This window comes from Lates calcarifer, linkage group LG3 (assembly GCF_001640805.2).
Source record: "Lates calcarifer isolate ASB-BC8 linkage group LG3, TLL_Latcal_v3, whole genome shotgun sequence".
In the NCBI taxonomy this organism is placed as follows: domain Eukaryota; kingdom Metazoa; phylum Chordata; class Actinopteri; family Centropomidae; genus Lates; species Lates calcarifer.
Genome location: NC_066835.1, coordinates 13,141,156 through 13,155,636, shown reverse-complemented (window position 1 = coordinate 13,155,636; position 14,481 = coordinate 13,141,156). Strand labels below are relative to the sequence as shown.

The following is a 14,481-nucleotide window of genomic DNA, read 5'->3' as shown; positions in this document are numbered from 1 at the left end:
TACTGAAGAAGCTAATGCCTCATTTTGCTATTTTAAGTGGTATGGTTGGTTTAGCTGACTTTTTCAACAGATATGGAAATATTTGCGTGTGTGTTTTTTTCCTATGTACAGCCCACACAGGCTGTAAAAAAGGTGAAGGATATGGGAGTAGGAGAGAAGTGAATCTGGCTGTAGAGAAGAGAGACAAGAGTGGAATGTATTTCGTCAGCGCTGTGATGCGTTAAACTCTCAGTATGCAGCTATTTGTTTAAGATGTCAGGGATGACATTTAACACTCACCGACACCCAGGGTCTCTCTCACACTCTGTCTCTCCCACACACACGGATGAAAGCACATTCAAATAGGCAGGCACATACACAAACCTGGGGACAGGCACAGGTGAACACACTCGCATACACTACCAGACATGTGCATAAACAGACACACAGTCAGACACACCTGCTCTCAGAGAATAAAAGAGAAAGAGAGAGGGGTGAATTAGTGGGAGGTAATAATTATAAATCACAGCTTCAGGAGTTTATTGTTATGGCTTATAATTTAGAAACTTGTTTCATGACCAAATGAGAAAACAGGGAAACTGGACTCATCCATCTCAATTCTCTGGAGTCAGACCGCAAGAGAGACAGTCTTTCTTCTCCATTCTGCCCTTTTCTTGTTTGCTATAATAGTGTCCCTGTCTTGAGTTTCTCCCTTTAGTTTGTCATTAAGGTTAATATCTCTAACCCCCTTCTGTGACCTTCATCTAACTGCATTTTACAGTTATTTTTTACATTTTGCTATTATTTTGCTCAGGCAAGAGGGCAGTGCAGTGGAGGGTGGTACCACTCTATAGCCTCAGGATCTGTACTGCTGAAGTATCCCTGAGCAAAACACTGAATCCCAATCAGCTCCAGGGATCCTGTGATGTAGGTGATCCTGTCAGCTGACAAAGCAAGCAAATCAGAGAAGTTCCCCAATGGGATCACTAACATTATTGCCCTGGATGTTGAGGTAGGTTTTAAAGAGCATATACTGCAATAGCTGAGATATTTTGTGATATTGTCGGTTTCTGACATAAGGTAAGTGGAGTCAGCAGTGGGGGTCAGATGGCTTAAGTGATGGGAGGAGAATAATTAAAGTATTATGAGAGGGAAATTTTTATCTCAGTATATCTGTTACCAGCAAATACGATTCAGTTAATCAGGGTCATACGGCTACTGTAAGAATAATAATCATGATATCAATCTATCTATCAGTGATGCCTTCTCTCTTTATGTCTCCTTCTGGTGATCTACCATTAAATCACTCTTCTGCCCTAATTGGTCTAAATGTCGGGCACTTAGTTGACTGGCAGACAGCATCTGTTCTTTGATTTGTGGACAGATGGTGGGAGGATCTGAAGGTCAGCATGGTTACTAGTTTTGTGTATGTGTGTGTGTGTGTGTGTGTGCGCGCGCCCTAAACATGATGACTGTTTGCCTAAAATGTAATGCTGGCTAGCAGAGAACAGCAACCAATATGTTTCTAATGAGGTATCAAAGAGTGACAGAAAAATATGACAGCAATATACAAGGACAAAAAAGAATTATGGAAATGTCACATGAAAAGGACTGAATTTGAAGTTGCAAAATCACAGTTACAAAGGCAACTAAACAGATGAGTCATACAAAGTTGAATGTGGGTATTTGTCTGCTTTAAGTGTGCTCTGACAGCAACAACAACACTTTTATGAGTTTTCAAAGCAAAATGTGGCAGCAGAGCTCCATAGACACCACAGTTGATACCTGAATACCTGAGGGGGAGCAGTCTCCGGTCATGACAAGCTATTGCATCAGCAAACAGTGGTCATAAGTTCAACCAAGCCAACAGGGACATAGAATTTAAGCAGGATAGATGTAAACCACACAAAACCACAGCAAGTAAAAACAGAATTCATTCCTAGAAACTGTCTCAAAACAATTGTACATTCTGAGCTTCACAAAGCTGGCATTAATAGCTGGGCTGCAGTGACACACTGAATGTCACACTCTAGGTTTGAAGAGGATAAAAGCTGCACATGTGAAAAGTAATGTCATACATCACAATTCATTCCACATCCAGATGGGTTTACATTTGGCAAAAATAAGGATGCCTTTAGCCCACATGTCTGCTGCATGGTCGAATAGCAGCCAAAGAATATGAGGCTGTTCTATAAGAACAGATGCTGTTTTCTTGATGCATCATTTCCCATATATGCTACTAAATCAACTCACATAATAATATAAATAATTTCTTCGAACAACTAGATTAAGTCAGACATCTTCCCTGGAAGTTCATATGCTAGATTTCTGTTTCATTTGTGCTTCACTAAATGCAGGCTGCTCTTGAAGATCAGTCCAATATCCTGTTACACACAGTGCAGGGCTGGAGCATCATCAAAGGCAAATGGTAGCCCTATGTCTTGTAGGAAGGAAAGGAATAAAAACATAAAGAGCAAATGGGCAGACTAATTAAAACTGATTAAAACAGACCATTGTACAATGAAAAGCCAGAACATCAGTAGTGAATATATACACTTCATGACACGTCTCCCAAGCAAAGGAGAGTTTAACAGAACACCATGCATGCCTTCAGTGGAGAAACCTGTCCTCCCAAGAAAAACTACACTATTACTACATCAGATGATTCAGCAAATGGCCTAAAACTACACATTTACATTCAAGTAAGAGAACCCTCAGCCACCACAGGAATTATGACACTTATCAAGAGCAAAGGAGAAATAGTGTGCCATTGTTATTGAGTCACAACATCCAGGAGGATGTTTAGGTGATTGACTTAGGTCAATTAAACCTTGGACACTGACACAGGAAAGTGCTGTTGTCTTCCTATTTCCTAAAAGCAGTTGATGATTTCAGATCAGAAACCACTGACATGTGTTCTTCTGAAAGGGAGTTGCAAATGGTGATTTGGACAACTTGGTGCTCCAGAGGGAGGGCAAAAGTGGCAGTCAAGACTCTAGAGTATACAATTACTTTCTACAGATATAGGTATAGAGGCTGTATGTAGCATTTCAGTGTAATTTCCCTGCATTTTGATCCTTAAAATCTAATTGTATGAGTCCCACCCTGCCTTTTTCTTTGCTTCGCTGGTGTGCATATTGTTGCTGGACTGCATCCAAAGCTAAGTTGAATTTTGTTCGCAGTGCCTCCAATCCTATTACTAGTTTAGCAGATCTGATGGCACTGTCTGTAAGATTTGATTCTTATGCATCCTGGCATGACTTGGATGGTGAAACAGACATCAGAATTCCTGAATGCATCTTCTGTGCATTCAGGCAACATGGCACATAGTGCAGCTGCTGAGGATGCTTGATGAGTGCCCAACAGCCCCTCAGACCTGTAGGAAATTAGAATTAAAAAATGAAACAGTAGGATCATTTATGTGCTCATGTTAAACAGTTCTCCTCCTGTCTATTCAGTCATTCATGGGAGGTAAACAGAGGTATGAAAGGTATGGAGGGAGTGATGAGGGAGAAAGAAGGGTAGCTATATATATTCAGCTTTACAGCATATGGGGGGCAAGAGGTTGATGGATGGGTGGGTGGATGTAGATAAGAGAGCAGAGGGGATGGATGGATACAGCCTGAAGACAGAGGAGAGGAGAGGATGATGTAGATGGCCCATAATCCTTAGAGGCTGACAGCACACTGGGTCTTCTGTGATTGAAGCCTGTGTGTGTGGTGTGTGTGTGTGTGTGTGTATATATATGTGTGTGTGTGTGTGTGTGTGTGTGTGTGTGTACGAATCTGATAGTGATAGTGATCTGCCTATCAAAGTGATGCAGGAAAGGGATGGAGTTATGGGACAGAAGGAAAGAAAGAGGGGGACGGAACAGCAAGTGGAAAAAAGAGATGCGGCCAGAGAAGCCATTAAACATAAAATCAATCAGAAGAAAGAGAGAAAGAGAGCGAGAGACAGAGAGTGAAATGCAGGAGAGAGTAAGATCTTAAAGAAAGACACAGCGAGACAGAGAAGGATAAAGAAGGAATCCTCAGATGACTGCGATATTGATGACAGCACAGTGGGGAAGAGGGTATGAACGGATGGGAGAGAGGGAGGCAGGATAAGGAGGCTAAGAACGAGTGATCAAAGCACCCCCAGGCCAAGAGAGAGAAGGAGAGAGGGAGGGTGAGATGGGGAGAGTTAGGAAGGGGGAATGATGAGGACGGAGAGTGGGGAGGGTAAGAGGCAAGGAAGAATGGGGTAGAGAGAAGGAAGCATAGAGGGGAGAACAGAGGGGAGGAGGTGGAGGATGAGAAGAAAAAGATGAGAGGAGAGTAGAGGAGGAGATGTGCTATTTTACTATAAAAATAATCTCAATGCAGAAAGGGGAAGATGCTGGGTTTAGCGAGCAGAGAAGCGGAAGGGAAGAAAAAAGAGGTGGTGCTACAACAACAGCTAGAGAGAGAGTGAGGGACGAAGAGGCACAGAAAAGGGCAACACTAGCTCACTGATGTGATAAGAAATGAAGGCAACATGGCCAACACAACCTCCCTCTTTCTGTCTCTCTTCCTCTCTCGCACACACACAGTCATACTCAAACTAACACATATAGCACCTTCCTTGACATATACTTTCCCCCCTCCTGTGGGTCAGTGTGCTGGGGCATGAGCATGAGTTCAGCCTCCCCAGGTTGCAGTCTCAAATAACAATAGAGAACAGATCACAGCAGAACAGTGCAGCCAAATTGCAACACCCTCACTTACCTATAGATTTACTGAAGTTGGCCCCCGTAATGAAATCTGATTAGAAACACTGATCTGCAAGATTTTTTTTTTATCTCCTTGTCCATGTTTAGTAGCTCAGAAATTACCATAGATTATGATGTTTGCCTGTTTCTACACAGCCTTTAACCCAAGTCAAAGCGAAGTGACCTTTGATATTTGCCACTGTAATACTGCGTGTGCTGATTCTCAGTGTGATCTGCATTACTAGCAAAAGTCTCACATAACATGTCAGTGTATGTTCAATAGATAGATGTATGGACAGATGCATAGACAGATAAAAACTAAAAAACAAAAATAAGAAAATAAAGTTTAAAAAAGTGGGATTAGAAAAGAACTATATGAAGCTGAAACTGTGTGGCTTTTCTCAAAGCTATTAAACTCTAACCGGGAGATTTGGGGATAAATGTAATCCTTAATAAGGTAGCTTTAATCTAACCATTGCATGCAGATTTAAGTTAAACCTTCACAGGTTTTTGATCACCAAATACCCATTACTTCACTATCAGTCATTTTGTAATGTTACGTATGTTATTTGATAATCAGTTATATCAATTTTCTGCCTCATCTTCAAACAAAATTCCATTCATGCATTGGATGTTGCTGCAGTGACCTCAGCGCTCCTCAGTTGTAAGGCACAGATTAAATGAAATGCTTATTGGATTTCATTTAACAATTTCTGCTATAAGCTGATCAGACTCATATGTAATGAAATTCCATTTTTCGATTCAGTTCAGATGGTGTTGGATTCCAAAATGAGAAGATAATTTATTCAATACACTACAAGCTGTGATTTAGTATACAAAAAACAATATGAAACATAGTTCGCCGTGACCTGCTGTTCATTGTTAGATAGACTATTGTTTTTATAGTGACATTAATTTTATACTGCAACTAGGAAGGAGAGAGAAGTGATGGGATGAGGCAATGATGTGTGGTAGACTAATATTTAACACTGTCACACAGATGTCCCATCATGATTGATGGAGCAGGAGTGAGAGGTATCCAAAATTAGCAGGTGCCACATGGAAAGCTGACTAGTTCCATGTCATTTCTGATGCCCGTACATTTAACAGAAGGTAATCAATGTCTATAGGTATTTGGACTTATCACCCTCCCCCTGTGAGCACGCAACAAATGTCACTTTTTATTAAAGCAGCTGCTCCTGAAGCAGTCTCTGCACGGCTCTGCCGTTACTAGATGACACACAACAAAGTTAGTGAGGATCCTAATTGCATCATGTGTCAGCTAAAATTATCATGTTTCTATCACTATCCTTGCATGGCTTTCAGGTTTCCTCCAGATCTACGGTATTGATCAAATCTCCTTATTTTGAAAGTAATGATAAATCTTTTTTTTATATGTCATCGCATAACTAATGCTACAATATCAAAATGTCACATTCATCAAAGGTCCGCTGCACATAAGAGCACCTCTCACTTTGTTTAGTAATCCTTTTTTTAATTTTTAATTTTACTAGTTCATTTCCTCTTCTTTAATAAGATCCACACATCAGTGCACCTTAAGGCCTTTCCACCTGTCTGTCAACTGTGACGGGCACATCAATAAACTGGAGGGCAGGAAGAGGTGTGTGTGAGTGTGCGTGCGTGTATCCCTGTATATGTGTGTGTGCATGCAGGGGTGTGTCCACCAGTGCTTGTGGACATCCTGTTGTCATGATAAACCTGTGACAGCTGTCATCCTGCAAGCAGCACTCTCTCCCACAGTGCAGATACTCACAAGTGCACACACACACACACACACACACACACACACACAAACACAAACACATCGACTACTGCATCATTGCTCTGCTGCAAATGTGATGGGGTCTCAGCAGGTCTTGGTTCAGGGTGTTGGGTCATTTACACAAATCTCCTTAACTGTCTAGTAGTGGAATGAGTGTCTGTCTGGATAACTGAGCGGCCTGTCTGTCAGTGGTTGCCCTGCCTGCCTCTCTGTCTGTGTGTCTGTCTGTCTGTATGATTCAACAGCCTATATGAATTTAAATGAATGAATCATAAATGAATAAATAATGCATTTCTGTGCTTCATTTTCAATACATCAGCACCTGTAGTTTGGGACAGTGCACACCTTGTTTTTCATCTCAACAAGTTTTGAACACTAGCTTGTGTCAACGCATTTTGACACAAGCAGCATTTCTAATAAGATGGAGACAATTGAAAAGTGTGTTTTGTTCCTAACTTCACACTCTGATTTATTGAAGAAGACTCAGTCTATCTCACAATTCATTTCAAACCACTTACTTTGTTTCATCCTGTTTCTTTTTTTCCTATCTGATACACTTTGTACCAACCCTTTGTCTATTTCAATCTGGTACTCTATTTTCTGTTTCACTCTTATTCTGTTTGTCTTTGTTTGTTCTTATCTGTTTATGTTCCCCTGTTAGCCTCTATGTATTTCCTGTCTCTACTCAGTGCACTCTGTTCCGTCCAATTTCTAATATCTTTTGCTAATGTTTCTATTCATTTCTATTGGTTATCGTCTGTTGCTCGATGTGAGTCTTGGACCACAGTTATTCTCTTTACCCCTCCTGTGGGTGGAGTCTGGCTTGGTCCCTACCTTATCTCTGTCATCTGTACATGCATCCCCCAAGGCTGCACAGCCAGGTTGAGCCCGAAGGATGTGCATGTATACCTGACAGCGCCTGTCTACACTCTTATATAGGACGTGTCTTTTTCAGCTTATCAGTGAGTGCAGTTTGGGACAGCACACATCTGGTGTTTCTCTGTCTTCTCTAAATACTGATGATATCACCATGTGATATGTGATGTGTTATAGAGTAATATAAATTACGTGTCATCCCAAATTGCACTCACTGGTGTGTGGGAAAACGCATGTCATCTGTAAGAGTGTGTTACATACAGTATTGCCTCTTTTATGTATAACTATAAATTATACAGGTATAATTTATACCATGTTTACAGTTGGACTTGTACGCTCTCAGAAAAAAAGGTTCAACATTGTATCTTTTATCACTGGGGCAATGGATATTTGACTGGTCTCAATTTGCTTTTGATAAATACATTTCAAAATGTTAAAACAGGTATTCCCTTTTTTACAAGGCTAGATCTGAACACATTGGGTTTAAAAATAGTATTTTGAAAAAGTGAAATGAGCCCAGTCCTCTGAAATAAGTTGCCATACAGCCAATGTCCCAGTGACACAACAAGGTCCAATGTAGTATGTTTTTTCTCCGTGAGTGTAACTGTATAAATTATATGTGTATAATTTATGCCGTGTGCACAGCGCAATCCATGTGTCTTTATCTGTTATACAGTAATCAGCACTACTATCAATTATGAATAATACTATCAATCAGATGTGATCAACAATTAGAGAAAATTAGGCAAATCTATCATCACATCTGGTCCACATGTTTTCAAACTAACTGAGGAGTAATTGATAGACTTCCATTAAACCAGCCAATTGGGTAACAGTCGAATCTAAAGTTCCTTGGTGGCGATTGGAGGAGACGAGAGCGGAGCTCTGAGATTAGAGAAAGGGAAAACATACCTTGTTATTGGAGGAGAGGACAACAGCTCTGAGTGTGACAGGAACTGCAGCCTAACCCCTAAACCCCACCCCTGATTCTAACTGGCTAAAAGAAAACAGTGTCATTTTCTAAAATCTACTGGCTTAACCCCCCCCCCCAAAAAAGAACTGTTTATATATTAGCATGTATATTCTTTTTTATATCTACTTCATATCTGAAGTGTGATCTAAGAGCTCCATATTTTCACAATATGGTTTGCTAATATGAAACTCATCCATTTCTAACATTCAAGCCACAAAATAACATTAAGATTTGAGAGCACAGAGTGTACATGTAATATACTAAAATTCAGGTAATTCAGAAAAATCACCTCATAGAGGGAGAGAGGTGGGGAGTTGGGCTGACTGACCTGTAATCAATTTGAATGGTTGAGAAATAATGCTAGGTCGATTAAGAATTAGATCATAATTGATCATTTGGTAAATAAACCAAATTGATATATTTGTTAGTTGACCCACCCCATCTTATGTAGCTGAGAAAATCAAAGTAGTTTATCCAAAAAGCAAGAAATTGAATTTAAAAACAAAAGTCCGCCCCTCGGTCCCTCCTCCTCTCCCTAACCCAGGTTTTCTATTTGTCACTCTGATTTGATTGACAGCTGAGGACACATGTGGGGGCACTGTGAGGGGCGGCAGTGGGGTGGTGACCAGTCCCGGTTACCCCGGCAACTATGGTAACCAGGCCGACTGTACTTGGATCCTATTGGCCGAACCTGGAGACACCATCTCTGTCATCTTTACAGACTTCCAGACAGAGGAGAAGTATGACTACCTGGAAGTGGAGGGATCTGAACCACCAACCATTTGGTGAGTCACCTTATCTATTCATTCATATATGTGTATGTCCCAGTGTTGTGTTGGTGAGAACAGTGGTGATGTGGGGGTGGTAGAGCTGTCTGGTTATCTGTCATATTCAGTATTTTATGTTTTAGAACCTTTTCTGAATTGCAGTGGAGGGATGAGTCACAGTTCAGCATTAAATTGCAGGAAGGTACGGGACACATTTCCAGGTGTAAGAGACATACAATTAGCTGGATGGTGAAAATGGAAAATATGTTCATATCAAATAACAAAATTCAGGGCTGGATAGTAAGGTTTAGAATGGGTGGCCTGATTATTAAAAATGCCTTGTGTGAATACCCGTTATTCCATGGCATAAATGTAGGCTAAAGTTGACATATCCAAACAAATGTAGAGCTGCAGAGCATCATAGCTCCTACTGTCTGTGGCAGGAAACAATGAGGTGAGCAATATAACAGAAATACAATAGACTGCCACTGCGCTTAGGGTGGTTGTGGCATATGTGAAAGTGGTCCTGATCCATACTTTAAGAAAAAAAAAGAAAGGATTCGGTTGACATGTCTGACCTGGCATTTCTGCAAAGATAGTTCAGTCACGTAGTCCCTGAATTTATGGTACAATTTAACCACACTTGGAGTACAGTAATAAAAAGTTAGAACAGGTAATAAAGATAAGTTAGAACTCAAGTAAGAACAGGTAATAAAAAGAAAACATTACTACAGATATAAAGTATAGTTTTTATTTTGTTCTTGAGGTATAGCATTTTTTTTCATGGTAAAAATAAATAAATAAAAGTTTGAAGTGTGTATGAAGCTGTGTGTGTGTGTGTGTGTGTGTGTGTGTGTGTGTCTGTGTGTGTCTGTGTGTGTGGACCTAGTGCACATGTACAGTCTCTCTGTATGTGCCTCCTCTTTTACAAAGGAATTAACTGATCTGTGCTAGTTAGTCTTTTAAAGGCTCTCCATGGTTTTCCACTATTCCCCCATGTGTTTTAGATGGTTCACTCATAACAATATTTTATAGCTCGGGCTGCTTATTGATTGTTGGTAAATTAGGGTATTGATCAACCATTGCTGTTGCTGTAACCAATTTGAATCTAATCATGGTCAGGGATATTAGTGTGTGCGTGTGTAATTGATTTGGAGGTAATAATGGCCAGGCAACTGCTATTAGGAAAGTGTTAGTGCTTCTATGCAGGTGCACAAACTCCTGCTCACTCATCTATACCTGTGTGTGTGTGTGTGTGTGTGTGTGTGTGTGTGTGTGTTTGTTTGTGTGTACAATCATGTTAAAAGAAGCACATTACACCTGAGGCACAGCAATACAACAGTGCTACTCAACACCTGACAAATTTTCACCAGCATCCTGTGTTGGTGTCTGCTTGTGCTCTGCTGGTCATATGAACTTATTCACACTTTCTGTTATTGGCTGCATGAAGCTCATTTGCAGCACACCACAGTGAACCAACAATCAAGTCATCTTTTCTTGCTTTTCTTGCAGACATACATTTTATAAGGACAAAACAGTATTAATCATCAAAGACAGACTGATAAGGATGTAGCAAAGGTCAAGGGGAAAACTTTTTTTTTTATTTTTTTGTTTTATTTGATGTAGAAATCTCTTTTTTGAGAGTCCTAACTAAAGTCACAAGTACAAGCCAGCATACAGTAGATGTAAAAAAGGACCAAGTACAGTAAGTAGGTTGTTGATAATCAATGTATGTTTTGCCTGAAGATAATTTCCTGCACTTATGTAATCACTTAGTCTGTGTATCATCTATGAGGGACACAAATTCAAATAAGAAGGAGCTAAATCATATTTTTAAACACAGTTTTTCTCTTTCTAACAAATTTAAAGCCACTCAGATGATTTATTTTAGAGGCAGAAGTAAAACCTTACTGCTGTGAAGAATCACCTTCGGAGGAGTATTTATGATCAATATTTATCGCTCAGATTGTGGCCTTTGGGGGACAATATTGTGGTGACTGGTAGTGCTTGATTTAGTCTGACTGGTGTCTTGGCTCGTGTAATGTAATAGTATGTAGTTATTTACTTGCTGAATTAACTCTGGAGTGCCATACAGATTGCTGAGGTCACTGTGTCCATGTTTCTCATGTCATGGGTCTTCTCTAGCAGCCCGGTCGATAATATGGTCATGGCTTCATACTGAAAGGAGTGCAGAGACGTTCTAGAGCAGATAAATAAATAAATAAATAAAATAAAATTAAATTAATTTGCCATGATGTTGTCAATAACTGAAAATGCTATCTGACCCTATTTAAGTCTCAAAATTTTCTTTGAGATCATTGCTTTCTGATAAGAAAAACTCTCTTCTTTGAAATGCAACACAGTATACAAAGTGTTCTAATAAATCAATTCCAAGCATTTTCCCAGAAGCATAGAATTTAATAAAAGTCACATTCACATTTAAAAAATGCCAATGTCTACCTCATTTATATATAGAAGGAACTCCATGTTCACAATCAGCTTGTTCCTTTCAGTGAGGTACACACAACTATAGAAGTAAATGCACAAGACACCTAATTGACTTTAATGGCTTTTCACCTGAGAAGTATACCAACAAGCACTACAGTGGATAAGAGTGTCTTGTTCATCACAGATGTCAGAAAGAAATCATGAAAAGACTTGTTTAAGATGATGCAATACTCACAAGGGCATTGCAGAAAGCAGAGCTCTTCAAGCCTCGCAGTGGATGTGCTACATTGCAGATGTCAATGCATGGTTCCACTCCTGTCAAACATGAAGATGAAACAACACCTCATACTATCACATCATAATATCAACAAAACTCAACCCCTAAGGAGGGGATAAATGTTCCCTAGTATGAAATACCCGGTGTTTTTTTTTTTTTTTTAGGCATCCTGATGACAAGGTTAGAATTTGGATTAAAGAGCCTGATCCAATAGACTCTCTTTCATCCTGTAAATGGTACAGGGGGCTGTCGGTATTGTAATTGTCAGGAGAATTTTTTCTTGACATGAACTAGTCTGCCCTACACCCTGCAGTACCAATTTAGCATTGTTTAAATTCCAGGTTGCACCTGCCATCCAGATACATCTCCTCATAGCTGCAGTACCTTTTTTCAGTTTGATTCTTTAAGCAGATTAATACATCATATTTGAAAGTATACTTACCACCAGTTTGGGAAATGGCAGTAATATTAGTTTATTTCAGTGAATATCTTTAATGAAAATATTTACTGGCATTGGTTAGTCATGTAAGACGTCCATCAAGTAAAAATGTCAAAAATGTGCTGGTCATAGTCTGAGAAATAAAAAAAAACAGCTTTTCTCCCTTCATGTCCTATCCAAATTTTTTATTTACTTATTTATATATATTTACCAGGCAGTAACTCCTCATCCTTGAAGCTCTTTCTTCTGTTAAAGGGACTGCCTTTGTTGAACGGGGTCATGTTTTCCATCTTACAGCTCTAGAAGGAGCTAAGATTGGCTGCAAATCAAATGGTTTTGATTTTCTGGTTCAGCTCAAAGCAAAGAATGGAGACCAACCACTGATTCACATGTGTCTTTGTGCGTATGTCTTTGCCCGTTTGCATCGTTGCTTATTTGCATGTAAGAGCATGCAATCATAATTAAGTGTGGTGTGTGTCACATGGGTGTACAGTTGTGTAATAAGTAGTGTGTGTATTCTCTTTCTGTGTATGTACAGTGGCATCAGTTGATTGTCATCTTTGTTCCTGTGAAAACTTTTTGATATTGAAAAGCCTGATATTGACAACAAGTCACTCTGTAAACAATACTGTTTCCATCCCCCTTCTCTGTAAACAACCTTTTGTTATCTGTCTTATCAGAATAATGATGATTATGGAAGGGAGACATTGAAATGACATTAAAGCAGTTGAGCAGGCAGCATACTAAATACTTGAAATTACAACTTTACAATACATATTGGCAGGTTCAGCAACCAGAGAGACCTTGTTACCAAGTCATTATTACGAGTCATTATTACCAGGAATGAATGTGAAACACATTTTAACCTTTAATGTAAGAGGCAGGGATCAAAGGGATGTTCTTTTTAGATGATCTTGATGACCTACTTACACCAATATTAATGCCATTAGCACTGTTAGCATTCCACAGATGGGAAATCAGCTCCTGCTGTTTCTGTTTGAACTGGCAGGAATCTGTGTCCAGCCATTTTTTCTTTGTAAATTGTTTCCCAAGGCATATTTGAGTTAACGTGCACACTGGCTAGGTGCTGTATATAAAACAGGAGACAATCAAAACACTTGACTGTTGCTCTCTTTGGAACTTGTTCAACAAACAATGACAAGCATTTCTTTGGTTGATAGGTTTAGGATCGTTGTTGTTTTTGGTTATTTTAAAACAATTATACACGTTTTATCAGCACTTTTAGTCTTTGTTTTTGATTGGATTTCATATACTTTAGGGCATTTGTGTGTCTTCCATGATATGCGTATTGAGTGTTTTATGTAACACCCAAAGCTCCAAAATGGAAGAAGCGGAGGACAGATAAATATTCAAAAGATTACCTGTCAACTTAGGGATGCATTGGAGGATGACTTTGCTAATGAGAGTGTCCCTGAGAAGTCCCAAGACTCATAACATCATTTCCAAACAGTATTATAGTCTATGTGAACCGTGCAAATGAGATCTTTATTTATTGTGGGCAATAAACATCCAGACAATCTGAAATCAGAGGATCGTTGTTTTCATGAATTTCAAACCCCTAGAGTATTCTGGTATCTAAGTGTCAGTATCTTGGTAATATCAAGTATTTACACAAATCAAAAATGGCTGAAAGTTAACAAAAGATGGTCTCACACATGCCACTTCTTCACCAAAGTCCTTCTAGAACATTTGGCAAATGCAAACAAAGTCTTGTTCTCCTTAAATGGCTGTACTGGATATTACAGGATTTAAAACATTGGCCCTTTTGTTGCAGTATAGTCCTTGTGAAAACTAGGTCATGCCGCCTGATTCTTTAGCTATTGTCTCACAACACCAAGTGCTAATATACTAATTTCCATTAGCAATTTGGGAAGAAGCTAATAGCTAAAATGCTAATTTCCAATGGCAATTAGCAGAGAAAGCTAATGGCTGATTTCCTAATATGCGAGTGTGTGCTAGAATTTGTTATGTGTTTATCAGTTGCTGCAGGGCTGACAACAGCAGTCTCTCACACACACCAACACACACACACACAGATATAGCTCACATCCATGTTCACACAAACTGACACACACACACATGCTTTCACTCCTTATAGACACATTCACAAACATGCACACTCACTGCAACTCTCTTTTTCTCACACAGACACTTGTGTCTCATCAGTATGCAGAGAGGTGTGCTTGTGC

General features: G+C 39.5%; 1 protein-coding gene across 1 annotated transcript in view; it reads left to right on the top strand.

Annotated features, from left to right (window-relative positions):
* Positions 1-14,481, top strand: part of LOC108898204 (CUB and sushi domain-containing protein 3-like) — a 311,569-nt gene that overhangs the window by 149,701 nt on the left and 147,387 nt on the right. The window contains 1 exon segment of the mRNA XM_018698119.2: positions 8,918-9,125. Within this exon segment, the coding sequence (XP_018553635.2) occupies positions 8,918-9,125 (208 nt within the window).